A 16485-nucleotide genomic window follows, 5' to 3' on the forward strand; every position below is an offset into this window, starting at 1 on the left:
AGAGAGGAGGAAGCAGGCTCCCTGCTGAGCAGACAGCCCAATGCAGGGCTCTATCCCAGGACCCTGGGATCATGACCTGAGCCGAAGGCAGAGGCTTTAACCCACTGAGCCACCCAGGAGCGCCCCCATCCATTTCTAACACTGAGTCTCAACCTTTCATAGTTGATGCCTCATCAGTCAATCTCAAGAGAACTTGGGCCAGTTTTTTTTTTTGTTTGTTTTTTTCTAAGAAAGACATATGTAAATAGGCCTTTAGTTTTCAGTTTAGTGAAAGTTAGGTTACTTTTATGTGCCCTTGGTGTCATGGGGACTAGAGATTGCCTTATAATCACACAGAAGTGTGTTTCTATTCACCCGCCGCTATCACAGATTTGTTGACCAGAAGGAGACTCTGAAAAATCCAGAATTCTGACCTGTGGCATCTTTTCCTACTAAGAGGGGGAAAAAAAAAACCACAACACATTCTGGGATCATCCTCTGTTGTTTTAGTGCATTTTGGGGGGTTTAATTTTTGTAAAAAGAAGACATTTTTCATTTTTTTCTTTTCTTCCTATGGAGAGAGGGAGAGTTTTAGAAGTAAAAGATTGGGATGTTTTATAATTGACTTAGAATCTGTAAATCACAGATATACTGAGCTGGGTTCAAATCCCGACTCATTCAGTTTTAGTTACGTGAACTTGTGCAAATGGCAATCTCTTGTGTCTCAGTTTCATCTATAAACTAGCATAATAATAGTTCCTACCTTATAGGATTAAGAATTAAAGAATTAGTACCCCAAAAGATTTATAATGGGTTTGGCACATGGTAAGCACTACTTAACAATTTATTTTTATTATTATTAATATTATTATTATTTAGTCATTATTATTATTATTTCATCTTCATTAGAAACCATTCCTAGACTAGAAACTCTGGGTTCCTTGTTTTGGTGCTACCATTCATTTATCTGCAAGCAATGCTGTTACCATCCAAGGAATATTGAGTTTTGCTTAGAATAGAAGCCCTATATATTAGAGACCCATCTGTTTCTTCACTGTTATATCCCTGTGTCTAAAACAAAGCCTGGAATATTGCAGTTGCTCAATAAATAGCTATAGAATGAATTAAATGACTATAATGACTGTCTAATAATGTCCTTATACTTTTCCTATAGTTATTATTTTATACTTGAATATATTTAAATTGAAAAGTGTATTTCAAGTCATTATACTTTTCCTATAGTTATTGTTTTATACTTGAATATATTTAAATAGAAAAGTGTATTTATACAAATAAGATGTGTATTAAATACAGGAGGAAATGGCATCTGTATGCATGAATATAAGGTGCTTTTTTCTCTTGGTTTTACCTCTAGCCAGGAGGCCCTTAGTGGAGGACATAATGAATCATTATTGGTACAGAATGAAGTTCAAGAATCCCCAATATCGCTTTCTCTCAGAACATGTTTTCATCATGACCAAAAACAAGAGTTTTCACTATGGTGTCTGGAATCTCCAAATTTTTCCTCTGGCTGAGGTAATGACCTCTCAACCCAATCATTCTTAGGAACTTATAGGTCATTGTAAGGGACTTTGGAAAATGTTTAGTCCTGAGCCTGCAGGGTGTGAGAAGCTGGGACAGAATCAACTATGGTCCCTGGAAATAATACCTACTGGCAGAGGCCCATTGGGATTTGGTAATTTTTCTTACACGTATTTTTCAGCTCTGCGTAGAATGTTGGAGTTATCATCAAGTTCTTCAAAAAAGCTAGTTAGCACTTTATAAGTTGATGGTCAATATCCTGTACTGACTAAATAGAAAGAAGATAGTGTTGCTGTGTAAATATGTTTATTAAAGTAACTAACTCAGTGGCCATTGAAAACTTGTGGGAAGAAGTTTGGCATTTGTATAGGATAGCTTGAAATGCATCTGTTTAAAATACTGGCACTTTCCCCCCAGATATCATACAATTTTACCAAGTCCACTTAACATGCATTTGTAACTATATAAAGCATCCCTGTTAAGCTACCGGTAAATTTATATTCCTAATCTTACATGTTATTCTGCATTCTTAAAGGAGTTCTCCTGAAAAATGAAAGAAAAAAAATGGAGCTACAGATTTGGATCACTATTGTCTCAAACTCCTTGAAACTTTTCTGTTTAGTATGCAATGGACCCTGCAGATGGTATTTGGCTCATCAAAACCCCCAAATGGTCATTATTATGGATACCACCTCTCTACAAAACTACTAATCAAATTAAATAACAGATCTAAAAATATGCTAATTTGATTTTGCTCTGTTTTCTCTTTAACATCCATACCAGCTTAGAAAAAGAAGTTTTTAAGTATCTGGATAAGGAGCACACTAAGAGAAATACTCAAGAATGAAATAGTAACAAATTAAAAGATGATTAATCTTTAATCTCCAGTCTAAACATATAAACATCGAAACTAAACTGTTTAGTCTCCAGTTTAAACATCCAGAGATGTTTAAACCCCAGATTTACAGAAGAAAAAGTTCAGGTATCTTCTTTATGTCCGTCCCTCTTCAAGTTCATGAGGGCTGTAGCAAAAAGAATTGATGTTAGATTGGTCAACCATACGGATCTTATCCTTTCCCCCAACAGATTCTTCTTTTCTCTCAAAGCAGAGGTGAAGTGTCAGTCTGAGCACAGGGATCCTCTGGTGTATTTCTTCTGAGTCTGTTTCGGGCTTGCAGCAAAGCCATGGGCAGAAACTCACTTGGGTGGAGCAGACACTGCTCCAAGTAGCATGGTTCCCATGCATACACGGTAAGGTGGAGGCCGTTCAAACCCAGCTGGGATGTTGTCTGGTTTGCATTTGGCTCCCTTCCCAGGCTCTCACATGTGACTTCCTTGTTGCAGACAATGGCAGTGACAAAACAAAAGCACTCAGAGATTTGGTCCCAGTCGCATCTGTTGCTTTGCTCATTGTCTTAATTTAATTACGCTGGCCACCCTTGACAATGGGCAGCAAGTGGAGGCATGTTAGAAGTAGCCTGAGCTGGCACCCACCTTCAATGCACTTCTTGAGGGTTATGAAACTGTCCCACATTCAGCCAAGCAAAAACTTTTCACTTCAACAGCTTGTCCAAGACAAACAAACCAGCTGAAACTGTTTCTAGTATGCAACTAGGCAGATTTTTGAAAGGAAAACAGTAGTGAGTAAATACTGTTTCCTATTGACACCAGGGAAGGTAAGATTATTTCAAAAAAATGTTGGTCCTCTAGCTCACTCAGGTTGATTGAGAAAATTTATCATTCTGAAGGAAACCTTAACCAACTCATCAGGGAAAAAGTTTTGGAACATCTTAATTTGTGATATACATTATAATACATTGTGTACCATACTCAGATATTTAGGAAGCTGGAAAATGTCCTGAGGTATTACATGACATTCACATTCTCCTATTGTCTCTTGGCTCTTATCCTAGCTCCTGGCTTTACAAAGGAAAGCAATCCACAAACTTTTTGATTAAAAAGATCACTGAGAGCTAATAACAATGGCAGTAACACAATAACCTTGATTAACATTTGCAGACACTGTGTAGTTTATACGGTAATCACCAGTAACACGATATTGGGATCAGTCTTATTTATAACCTAAGGCATGCTAAGATTTGGTGACTTGCTTGAGGTCACATAATAACAAACTGAGAGACCTAGGACTAATAATTAGACAACTTATTATTTTAATAAGATAGTTCTATCTCTCAGGGCTGGACACTATATTACATATGCTAATTTCACATATTTTTCTTATTTAATTCTTTTAGTTCTCTTGCAGATGGATACTATGTCTTGCTCATTTTACCTTTAAGGAATCTGAAGTTTAGAAAAACTAAACAGCCAAGGGCGCCTGAGTGGCTCAGCGGGTTAAAGCCTCTGCCTTCGGCTCAGGTCATGATCCCAGGGTCCTGAGATCAAGCCCTGCATAGGGTTCTCTGCTCAGTGGGGAGCCTGCTCCCTCTCTCTCTACCTGCCTCTCTGCCTACTTGTGATCTCTGTCTGTTAAATGAATAAATAAAAATCTTTAAAAAAAAAAAAAGGAAAGAAAAACTAAACAGCCAGTTTTTTTCTGATTCTGGAACTTACCAGTTAGCCATTCTACCATATTGTTTCCCCGAAAGATAAAACATTATCGGGTGCTTCAAGGTCCAAATATCTTTCCAACAATAATAATAATTAACAGTGTTATAAGCTGCCCGTGATCCCAGATGGTGGTATATTCTTGTTTAGAGGGTAAGGCAAGACTCTAAATTATGGAGGGGTACCGTTCCTTACCACAAGAGTGAGCTAGGACCCATTTATATTATTATTGATAGGAATCTAGTAGCACACTATTCATTTAGCAAAAGCTAACCCTGTGGATACTATAAGCCCTTCTTTTTGCCCAACCTATCTTTATGAGATTTTGCCTGAGAAACAGTATCTAAAAGAAGGATGATAATAGTCTCTTTAAATTTCAGAGAGGAAGCAGTGACATTTTCAATAGACTGTGTTTCCATCTCAACTACTCCAAACAAGGAAGTATTATATGACATAAAGTCTAATAAAAGCCTGGCACCCTGTAAGAAATGCTAGGAAAATATTGTCCAGCATGGAATATTAGCAGCCTATTGTGTAGCATAAAGTCCTAACTCAGCATTGACCTTCTCCTAAAAAGAGCAAAATGGGGGGGGGGGGGGGGGAAGAGCAATTAACATATATAATACAGTGGATGTACTTTAGCTATTTTGCTGGTTTGGTCTGGAGACACATGAAATTGTGGAGGACAATTTAGATGTTTCAGTATCAACTTGATTATCTCTTTACTTCAGGAATCACAAGTTCCAATTCCAGGAGAGTTGGGTCAGACTTTCATCTCTGGGAGCCAAGAGAGTAAGTGTCATGAGAACTACTTGGTGCTTTGGGATGTGACTTTTAAAACCAAAGGACAAATGTGCACATTTCAAGAGACTTGTGGGATATCCCTGGTGGGATAGTTGCCTCTTCAACAAAGTAAAAGTTATATAGACTGAATGTAATGTCATTCTGCTTAGACTCTTTCTTTTTTTTTCTGGAAATTACCTCATCCTGCCTTTTCTCTGGTTATGGTGGGAATGGCCATTTTTTCCCAATAAGACCCTTTTCTCTGGCAATGGTGAATGGCCCAGAGCTGGCATCTTCTCTAATGCCAAGACTGAGTATGGTGAGAATATAAGGTAGACCCATTCCTGGGAAACATAAGATTTCTTCTATTGCCAAACTTTTGATTTAAGTTCTACCCAGTGGCTTTTCTGAGTGTTTCCTTAGACTGTACAGCAGTCCAAGACACTTCACCCAACATTATCTCTGCCTGCCCTTCTCCTTCACTTGAGGTCAGACTTATGTTGTGTTCTGATGGCTTGCCCAGACTTCCCAGTTCCTCTCCTCTTTCACATGGGTATTTCCCCTAATAATATCCTGCTCATTTAACCCTATCTCATCTGTTTCCCCAAAGACCTGGGCTTACATACCTAGTTTGGATCCTACCTCCCCACACAGGAATTAAGGACCTTAAGAATCATTACATTGTTCTCTCCTCTGTTTCCTCTTCTGTAAAATGAAAGGGCTGGATAAGAGCACCCACCTCATAATGTTGTTATGAGTGCAGGTGATCACCCTTACACATTTACCTGACATTATTGCATGTGAGAGAGCCTACTCTTTCAAGAGCCCTTGATTTTGATCCATTCTGTGAAGTTATTTATTAGCAACATCAGTTTGCTCAGGCTTCAGTGCTATCAGAGTCCACTCTGCCTCTATCTTTGTTAAAGCATTGATGTGTTGTAGAGTAAATTGTATGTTGTGTTTCCCCACTGAAAAGTAAGCACCTTGAGGGCAGGTAACATGTTTCCTTCACCTCTATATCCTCCCCAGAGGCACGGTGCTTTGAACAAACATAGCAAACCAGGAAAAGCTGGCTAAATTGTTTTAATTTTTCTATAGAAGTAGTAGAATAGAGTTTAAATAGCAACCCTTGCATGGCTTCCTACTTTTTGCTGTGCTCTTTATGGAGACAAATAGCACAGAGCCCCCTCCTATTTTGGGACTTACAGTTGCTGGGTTATGGTACAAGAAGTATCAGTGAAAAAATGCAGAAAAGAGAGTGCAGTGCATGGTTAACACGCTGGAGTCCATCTTGAGTTTAGATTCTGGTCTGGCCATTTGTTAGAGCAAGACCTTGGTAAGACATTTAGCCTTACTTAGCCCAAGTTTTTAAATCTCTACAATGGGGATAATTTTAATATTTACCCTATATACTAATGATGAAGATTAACTGAAATAATTAATATAATCCTTACCACAGGGCATGTGCTTAATAAATACCAGCTATTCTTACTGCCCACTAACCTTTTATAGTTACTGGTATCAAAGCACATCCCATAGGAGAGTGTTGCCTTTCCTGGCTGAAGAAAGGGAACCTACTTACTGAGTGCTCAGGGCTCCCTTGAATGCTGGGATACCAGATGTATACTTCTTTTTTCTAGAGACTGGTGCATCCCTAGGAATCCCTAGGATTTAGGGAATTTATATTTGTCCCATAATTATTCATGGATTATGCAGATTTAGCAACTTTCTTACTCTTCAAAGGATACCACCTGACTCTACTTCAGAAATTTCTGTTTGTGATGTAAGAAATCACTACCAAAATTGTTTAAAAGCCTGGAAAAAAAAGAAAGGAAAAAAAAAGTGCTGAAGGGTATTTTCCTTTGTGGGCAAGAGGTATTTACATTGCCTTTAATAGTCTTGAAGGATGTTGTAAAACACTTCAGGGTTCAGACTGCTTAGACTGTTGATTTTATGGGCAGCTTGTTTAGTTAGCTGTTTGTGTTTGTGTTACATTTTTAAATTAAAAAAAAAAAGTTTAAGCACACTATCTTCCCCAGAGGGAGTTTGATTTTGGAATTGCTAAAAGGTTCAAATGTTGTGGTATTTTCAAGTGAAACACCACATTCTAGCAATTTCACTGATATGTGCTAAAGTTTCAGCACATTTTTACCTAAAAACTAGATTTGACTATTTTTTTTCTCAAGCCTCCAAAATGCCATACATCTGACATACAACTTAAGCTGGAATATTTAAAGTAGTGTATGAAGTGATTTATATTGCTATGTTCTGAGGAGATGTGAGGCCCAGGGTTGTATCTTTTGGTGTCATTTCAACGCCCATAGTGATGAGTTCACAGGGATCGGTAGGAAAGGGTGTTGCCTTCCTCCATCATTCTTTGTGTGTGTGACACATCTGGGCAGAACACTCAAATTCTGTGCTCTAAATTTTCCTCCTCGCTGAATTGAGAGAAATTTTGGAAGTTTGGAAGACTTGTCTGAACTTTTAGGATGAACAAAATAACACTATGACAAGTTAAAGTGATTTGCATCTGTTTGAGGTTGATGGGAGCCTTTCAGCATATAAAAGTAAACATGCATGGTGCCAGGGGAGCTTTTCCAAGACAGAAAATGGCGCAAGAACAATTCATGCATGTATATAGTTTTTAGAAATCAGAATTGCTTCATTGTGCCAAAATCACTTCTGTCTCTATCCTAATATTCATTTGAAGAAGGAAATAAATGTCATTATTTGCAGAAAGACCAACCAGAACATCCAACCTATCGGCCCAAGTCAACCGATATTGACAAAGTGACAGTAATAATGCTATATATTTATTGATTCATTTATGTTTTCCTTATTTTCTAGTCCTACAATGCCTCCTGGAACTATTCAAGCATGCCACACTCACACCATGACATAAATATTGCATAGTCCCAAGTCTACAACAGTCACAAGAAATCCTTAACCCTCAACCTGCATCTAATCTTGCCACCTAATCATTTGAAATTTTTGTCTGTCATAATTGTTATTTATAGCTGTGAAAAGAGCACATTGTATTTTCGCAGGTGGCAGGGATCTTTGAGTTGGTCTTTGATTACTTGACTTCCTGGATCTGGCCAGACAGAAAGCCCCATATAAACATTTATATATTTTACACAGAATTTTATAAAAATTTTTGGCATAAGAATCTCATCTTAGAAGAATGGGCCACTTAGTCAGTTTGGGTTTGACGTAAAATCTCTTGGTCTCTCAGTGGGAACTTCAGGGTTATTTTACCAGACAGAACTGCCATCATGCTTAGTCTTTCATAGTTCTTGCTTTTAACATCCCACCTTCCTATAGAAATTCTGACCTTACTAGTTAGAAAAACCATGTAGGATGGTATAAATCATTGCCACTTTCTTTCCAGAGAGATAGTGATACATGTCTACTCAAATAAATGTATGTAACTTCATATGATCCAATGGGAACAGAAGTGTATGTATGCCAGAGTGAATTGAGGAAGTTAGAATTTTATGGTTATGGAAGGGGAAAGTGGTACAAAAGGCACTGAATTGTTTTTTGCCAATAACCGCAATCTCTAATAGAAGTAGGGGCAGGGGATGCTGGAATGAAGGCAGGTTGGATGCACTGAGCTATGATTATGCTGGGTCAAGAATGAGACCTCAAAATTTCTAAAGTTGCAAATTAGTTCTATGTGAAAGTTTCTGTTTTCTGATCTATAGAGCCATTCTCTCTCTCTGTAGATCAGATTGGAAGTAGCTGAAAAACATGGACCTTTAGAATATACAATAGAAATAAAAGTGACTCCTTTCTGCCCTTCAACAATGTTCCCATTATTTCCTGGATAATATTTAATTTAGGATTAAACCTGGGCCTTTGAGAAGATAAAGGAATAATGTGATTTCTCCTGAAGGATGATTAGTTTCACATAAGAATTTGCCTTCTCTGAAAGAAAAGCCAAGATTCTGTATTTACCTATATTTGGAAAGTGATTCACTCCAAATCCCTAGTGGTTGCAACAATGCTATAACACAAAACTATATAAACACACATAAACACACACATACACATGAAGAAAGTAGAGAAAAGAATCCCTTTCTCCTCAAAACTATTTTCTATAGTTAATTATAGATTGTAAATTACCAGCAAGGACATTTAGAATTAAAATTAGTTGGAGTCATTCTTTTTTCTATCAAACTTCCACTTTTCAAGAGAGTTAGTTTCCTGACCAATGGGTCTTAAGACTATAACCATATTAGCTAACAAGATAAAGATAAGAATTTTCCAAATGTTTTCTAGCTCTTGTTACTTATCTAGCAATATCCCATCAGATCTGTAATTGAGCTTCTAGTATATGGTGAGAACTTTCCTGGCCGTTCACTAGAAGTACCAGGTATGGATTTACAGGTCCATTGTCCTACATCTTGCATAATTTCCCTGTTATTGTCAATTTCTATTTCTCTCTTTTTGAGTTTAAACATAAGTCAGTATTTCTAAATAATCTCTTTTGGTTGCTGGATAAAAGTGAGGTAGCTCTAAGGGCATTAAAGAGTCCCATCAAAGATGAACCCCAAACATGTGGACATCAGGGAAAGGTGCTCAAATTTCAGTTAGCACCCTAAGGATGGAGAACTGTTTTTGACCTGGAAGTTTAATGGCCACTGAAGAAGATTTGTTAACTTCACCTGCTCCTTCTTTACAAGTGGATTTATCTTGCTTAGGTCAATAAATACTGTCACTGATTTTCATATCAGTTAGTAGCTGGGCTTTTAATCATTTTGATGAGCATATAACCTGAGGAATTCTTCACTGAAAGAAAAGCAAGAAATTGTATTTACCAAAAATTTTGGGAAAACGATTCACCCCAAATCCCTATTCTCATAAAAGGGCATCCTGCTTTGTCTAAACAATTATCTTCTTATTGCTACCAAAGGTGTCCACCACTTTAACTTCAAACTATCAAATTTGCCCTTGGATTAAAAGTCAGCTCCCTGTTACCTATTAAATAATGAAAAAGACTTATTCCCTTCACACAGACAAGTAAGAGAATAGACCTCATCTTTCTCCATGGATGTTAATGGACTTGAGAAATTGCAAAATGTTATTACTTAAGAAAACATTATTTCCTGTTGGTGGTTGGTGGGAGGGTGGTCAAGGGGTGAAGGGAGGGGATAGGGGCTCTTGAAGGACTCCTTTTTTTTGCTTCTTTTTTCACCCTTACATCCTAACAGCACGCACATTTGAAGCTGTATGAGGTTTTGTTTGTTTTCAAGAGATGTTTGAAAGAAGATCAAATGCTTATGAAAGGCACTGGATCGGCAGCCCTAGAAACTGAAATGTCCCGGAAGCTGTGTGAGCCCGGAAATATCCCACATTTCTATTTATTTTGGCAATTTTACTTAAAACTAGTAAGAGCTGGAGTTCATGCTACAATTAAATTTTCCTCAGGCACCATGAAATGAAAATACATATTACATTTGATTTTAACTGGTTTGAGAGAAATGGTGGTTTCTGAAAGTTCATTTTGTGACCTTGAAATACAAGTTAACGGCTCCTCACATGGGAGAGCTGAGCTTTCACTTAAGTTGGAATTATTCATAGAACTGGGGTTCTCTGGGTTGGAAGGGCTCTTAGGTCACTGAGTTCCCTTCTATCATCTGCTTGAAGCCCCGATACCACCTCACCAAAAGTGCTAGCAAGCTTGGCCTTCAAGGTTTTAGTGATACAAGACTCACTTCTACTTAAAGGGATCTATTCTTTTTCGGATGGCTCTAATTTTCAGAACTAGATAAAATAATGTTAACTAAAACTCTAATAGTGATTACTATGTGCCAGGAATAATTTTAAGCAATATAATATGTATTTGTACACAAGTGCTCACATACACGTGTATATAGATATTATCTCAATAAATCCTCACAACCATAGGAGGTAGATTCAAATAGCACCATTGTTTGACAGATGAGAAAACCAAGGCACAGGTAAATGACATGATTTGCCCAAGGCCACACAATCAGTAAGTAAGAGTCGGGAATTCAACCTGAGCAGCATGACTCTAGAGTCTGTATTCTTAACTGCTATGTTTTACTGCATCTTCAATCTTTATAATTCTCCTTCATCTTAGTACAGAGATGAGCACATTGTAGGTGCTCAATAAAAGTATTTTTTGACAATTTTATTTCAGGATCATGATTCCTTCCATCTTCCCATTAGTTTTACACACAATCATCAATTTGCACCAAGAAATGGTAGAAACAGAATTTTAAATGATGATCAGTACTCAGCCCACTTCCAAGAAAACATCCAGGAAAGCAACAGGTATATAACGTTCACTATAAAGTACTACTCAGCCAGTTGTCACCTTTAATAGTGGGTCCTTGAACGATTTCAGTTTAATCTCTAGAAATGCAATGCTAGGCTTGTGTCAGTGCAACTCCTTTGCCCTCCTTTTTTTTTTTCTCAGTCCATGCCTCATTGCCCTATGCAAGGATGAGAGGAATCATTTCATTTCAGCAATGATGCTTATTTTTATGGTCTTTCTCTACCATTATTCAACTGCCTGTCTCACTTAAATTTGTCCATCTATTTCATTCATCTATCCATCCATCCACCCACCCACCACCCATCCATCTTGCATTATATGCCATATATCACTAGGTGCTTGGTATTGACTCTAGAAAGGAGGAGATAGAAAGACAATAATAGGTCCTTCCTGTTTACTTTCTTCATATTATTCAGAAATCATATGTAGGCATTCAAGATGACTGCTTTAGAGTTGATAAAACCCATTCCAAAAAGAAGTATTTTAATCCACAGTGTGAGAGTTAAGCATTTTTTAACTAGAAAGTTCCATTCCTTTTTTTTCTTTTAGAGTCTCTGCCTCACTTCTTTTGAATGAAGTTTATCATAGAGTATAATTAGAGTTTACCCAAAACCCTGAGTCATAATTGACATTTACTCAGTCAACAATGAAATAGGGACAAGATAATCCTCTAAGGAACCTTTCCATAGGACATGAATTGTTAATTCTTCTGTGGAACTTGAAGAACCATCTGTGTTTGCAGGCTACTCTCAGGTGGTGGTCACAATAAACATCGGCTTATGCATGAGGCTGGTCTCAAAGCATGGATGTCTTAGTGAAGAACTCTGCATCTCCTGAATAAGGTGGCTGGCTAGATGGGCTAAGGCACCAGCCTACCCTTGTCTATTCATATAGGTCAAGCTTTTGTAACCACAGCAGAAGTGGCTTAGCTCCCATCTTAGGCTTGACATGTTTCTGATTGGACTTTTCCTCCCGGGTTGAGCCTTGGGCATGGCCTTATATGTTTTGTTATATTATTTATTATATATCCTGTGTTTTCACTGCACCATAGAGCAAGGATGATCCTGAAGTAGAAACATCAGGGGCATGAAGGATCAGGCAGAAAAGAGGTTCCTCTACACCATGACATCTTCAAAGTAGGTTACTTGGATGAAATGTTTCACTTCTTGGTTTAGTCATCTTCTTACACCAAGTGTCATCATTTGCTTGGCGACCACTTCTTTCCTACACCCTCTCTCAGGTCTTATAATTCACAATTTGGGTGATCTTGAGACTTTTTGTTTTATATCTGTGAAGACTCTAAGCCTACTAATTAAATCAAAGAAGCTGAAAGAGAAGATTTACAAGACCTGAATTCTGTGGTTCTACTTGGCTTTTTTTTACCTTCAGGGAAAACTATTAAGAAGATTTCATGTGCCATTTATTTCTGCCCTGTCTTCTCCTTTTGGAATTATTTCTTAGTCCATGTTGATTATGTGCTCTTCTCTGCTGGCCAGAAGGAGGGCAGCTTAGAACTCAAGCATGCCTTTACTCTTGTATGGATCTCAGTATTCTTATCTTTAAAGTGAAGGGATTGAACCCATCAACTTCAGAAGCTTTTTGTCCTAGTGTTTCCATGGAACAGAAACTTACAAGATTTCATATCTGAAAACCTAAATTTGTGTGTGTGTGTGTGTGTGCGCGCGCATATGAGACAGAGATAGACATACACACAGAGTTTTACAGAAGATAGGATTAGAAGGCAGTAATCAGACATCAGAAGTCTTCTGTTATGGCCTGAATTGTGTCTCTCCTTGGCCACTCATTTGTTAAAGTCCTGACTCTCATTATCTAAAACATGTCCTCTTTGGATATAGGAACTTCTAGCTTCCAGAAAGGTATGAAAATATCTGTTGCTTAAGCCACCCAGTCTGTGGTACATTGTTATGGCAGCCCAAGAGACTGATACAACTAACACATTTTTATATCTGATTCCAAAGTGCAAAAAAAACAAAAGGTTCAGTGACCTTCTCTTGTAGGTTACCTCACCGGCCTCACAAGCTTTTAGGCAAATACTTTGTGCTCTTTGGCCTGAACCTGGACTTGACTAAGAATCCCAGCCTCCAATGACACTGCAGGAAAGAAAATCTGGGAACTTCTATGACACAATTCAGTCTTGCTGAGAATTTTGGGCTAATAGTTAACTCTGGACATATATGGACCTGGGCAATTCTTCTATAATAGCTTCACACAAAGTTTTAAAATGCATATAAAAGCCTTGATTTCTATCTTAATTCTTTTACTCTTATTTAATTGGTTTTTTTTTTTTTTTTTTTTTTTGAGGGGAATGTAGTATCTTATTTGCCTTTTTCATTATTTGTGTTCTTTTTTTTCATTCTTGCCTCTGTTTTCCTTTGGACTTCCTTGGGCATTACATTTTTCTTTCCATTATCTCCATGTTTGTTATCCACATTCTACAACAGGTTCCTTCTCCTTCCATCACATGCATTATCTAGCTCCACCAGGCCTACTGTTCTTCATTCCTCTATAGCACTTCCCACTTTTCTTTATCGCTGTCTGCTTCTCTCTCATTGTCCTTGCCTCTGTCTGCTTAGTCCTTCTCTCCTCCAGTTTCCTTTTTTTGCCTCTGTGTTCAGTTTCTAGCTCCAGTCTCCCTTCTCTGCTCTTTCTTCTTTCCTTTCATCTGCTGACTTGCTTCCGTCCCCACCTTCTGTTCCCCTCCTGGGCGTTTCTTTGGCCCACCTTTCCTTCTCCTCTGAGACTTCGTTTTCTTGGTGGTAGATGGGGGATGATACTGTAAACATCACAAAAATAATTGTATTGAGAACAGGTGGTTCCCTTGGTGTGACAGAGCCTTTGAGTCAGCCCAGAATGCCTGGGCTCCATGTGGTACAGGAGACAACATTGGTGCTGGAGGGATGTCTAGGCCACAGCCAAAAGACCCAAACTTCTAGAACTCTGGGACTTATCTCTGACCCCCACCCTATCCCCAGCTCAAAATTTTGAGGTACTGGGTAACCTGGGAAGAGAAAGAATTAACCTGCCTTTGTCTCCTCAAGCACACTTCTCAAACACATTCACTTAATTTACTTCTGTGATGCTTGCTCCCTGACTTACCCACTGGTTACTGTGTTCTCTGTGCACCAGATTGTGCCCAAGCCCTTTCCATCATTCATGGTGGCTCCCTGGGGTCACCTCTCCCCTAAGCTCCCTGGTCATCCTCCAGGCTCAGCTGCCGACCAGGAATCAGCACATGTGTCACTGTGAACTTCTTGGTTTCTCTTCTTATGCTTTCTGCAAAATGCTAGTTTTGGCTCCAAAGAGTAAAACCACAGTTTTTTGTTTTTGTTTTCTGGTTTTGGTTTTTCAAACAGTGTTCCCAAGGAGACCTACTTGGATTTTACTCTTCTTACCCACCCTTCCTCACTTTCTTTTTTCTCCTTCACCTACCCTTACTCTTCAGTTCTTATTCTTTCTACTTCAGGACTAAAATTTAAGCACTTCTCATTTTTTCACTCATTTATTCACTCATTCAACAAAATTTATAAAGTGACTAATATGCATGAGATGATTTATGTACTTTGGATGGCATAGATAGTAGTTGAAGGTTTCTTTGAACTACAGGTCATAGATAAAGACACCTACAGATTTTGATCATTAAAAATTTCTAGGTATTCCTAGAGCCAAACAGAAATTTCTATGTTTAGTGGGGTTTTTCTTTAATTGAATTTGTTACTGAATGTGAATTTCAAGTAGTTTCCATTTTAACATATATTTTTTTACACCTTTGCAGAATACTAGGACTTGAAAAGTTACATGCTTTGTTATTAATTACAATTATGAAAGATGGTAACACTTGTCCAACAGTTAATTTGTGCAGGATGTGAAAAGAAGTGCATGTCTGTTTATTAATTCTTAAAACAACTTGATGCAGTAGATATTATTATCCCAATTTTACTGATGAAACTAAGGTTTGGATAGGCTATGTTATTTGGCCAAGGGCTCTCAGCTGGTGACTGGTAAAGCTAGGACTTCAGTTTTGTCTGATACCAAGGCTCACGTTTAGTGACTGTTCTCCATTGTCTTCTCGTATCAGATTGTCCAGAGCAGTGGAAAGGAGAATTTGCAATGTGGAGTGACCAAAGGGATGGATATCTGAGGTGAGAATGGTGCTTTTCCGACCTGTAAGCCAGGAGATTGTGGGGCATAATTTCTGTCTGGCCTACCCACAAGTATCCTCAATGTCTTGAGGATGGTGGATCCCTCCCCACCAGCTGGCTTACCTTCTGAGCCTTGGGCATGTCGGTGTGGCGCTGGGCACGGACAGAGCGGGCGGACTTGGCAGGCTTGAGGGGTGCGCAGTACATCTCTAGCCTCCTCAGATCACAGCTCCGGAAGCAGCATTCGTCCACAATGCCTGTCTGAGGTGCCCTCCGACTGCTTGAACCATACCCCGTGGGCTTGTCTGTGCAAATCAAACACACAGTGGCCTGGCTTTAGAGGGGAAACTGCTTTCTTCACAGTTCCACCCAGCCCTGAAGCCTCTCCTCTTTTCATACCTGGTCCACCTACCATCTCAACCTCTTCCTAAAGTTTCCCCAACAATTCCTGACCCCACAGATCCTTCTGGATTCTGATGTATCTCTGGACTCTGCCCCACACTCCTTAGCATCAACTCATGCAGCATGTACTTTATCTGTGTTAATTCTCGAGTTCTCAGAAACCTGTAGTCAAGGATCTTGTCTATGCTCAAACCTAGTCTTTCCTTAAATATTCACTTAGGTTGGAGGCTGCTACGAATATTATTAAAAGAAGATAATATTTAAGTTTTCTTTATCTTTTTAGCAATCAGCATAGTTTTTATGTGCAGGATGGCTCAAGTGTTTGCTCTTTTGCTTAACTGTTACCATTGTGATGTCAGGTTGAGTATCAAAGGAGTTTTAAGTCTGGAAAGGGCTCCTCATTTTACTGATGTGGAAACTGAGACTCAGGGTGGGCAATGACTTGCTTTAAGTAATTCATGCAATAAGGGGTTGAATCAGGATTCAAACTCAGATCTATTCCCTGCAGAGTTCAAGTGCTTCAGAGAGCCCAGGAAACCTGTCGTGTAACTATGGACGTCACTTAAGCCTCTTGGGCCCAGTTTATCCATTTGTAAAGTATATTAATAATATCTTCATTATAAGAATTCTTTGAGGATTACATGAAATAATGTATGAAACGTGCTTAGAACATCACCTGACATAAAGCAGATCCTAAAGAAACGTTTGTTACGTTCTCTGAGTACCCTTTTCCAGGATCTTACA

At 38.5% G+C, this 16485-nt stretch overlaps 1 protein-coding gene and 1 long non-coding RNA gene across 8 annotated transcripts in view; one reads left to right on the forward strand and one right to left on the reverse strand.

Annotated features, from left to right (window-relative positions):
- The window catches only part of LOC125106741 (uncharacterized), a 134427-nt gene extending 129897 nt beyond the window's left edge, over positions 1-4530 (forward strand). Inside the window, exon 9 of one of the 2 annotated variants that reach the window (XR_007129415.1) lies at positions 4470-4530. This is a non-coding gene — a long non-coding RNA (uncharacterized LOC125106741). Of the gene's footprint in view, positions 1-2056; positions 2243-4469 lie in introns of those variants that run through there. The other variant, XR_007129416.1, reaches the window with a different exon arrangement.
- The window catches only part of IGF1 (insulin like growth factor 1), a 78857-nt gene that overhangs the window by 6778 nt on the left and 55594 nt on the right, over positions 1-16485 (reverse strand). For 2 of the 6 annotated variants that reach the window (XM_047741234.1, XM_047741229.1), the window contains exons 3-4: positions 15463-15644; positions 10621-13973 (exon numbers count right to left, since the gene is read on the reverse strand). In XM_047741234.1, coding sequence (XP_047597190.1) covers positions 13812-13973; positions 15463-15644 — 344 coding nt within the window. In that variant the 3' untranslated portion in view covers positions 10621-13811. Of the gene's footprint in view, positions 1-10620; positions 13974-15462; positions 15645-16485 lie in introns of those variants that run through there. The other 4 variants (XM_047741231.1, XM_047741233.1, XM_047741230.1 and 1 more) reach the window with 3 other exon arrangements.

Source organism: Lutra lutra, chromosome 8, assembly GCF_902655055.1.
Source record: "Lutra lutra chromosome 8, mLutLut1.2, whole genome shotgun sequence".
In the NCBI taxonomy this organism is placed as follows: Eukaryota; Metazoa; Chordata; class Mammalia; order Carnivora; family Mustelidae; genus Lutra; species Lutra lutra.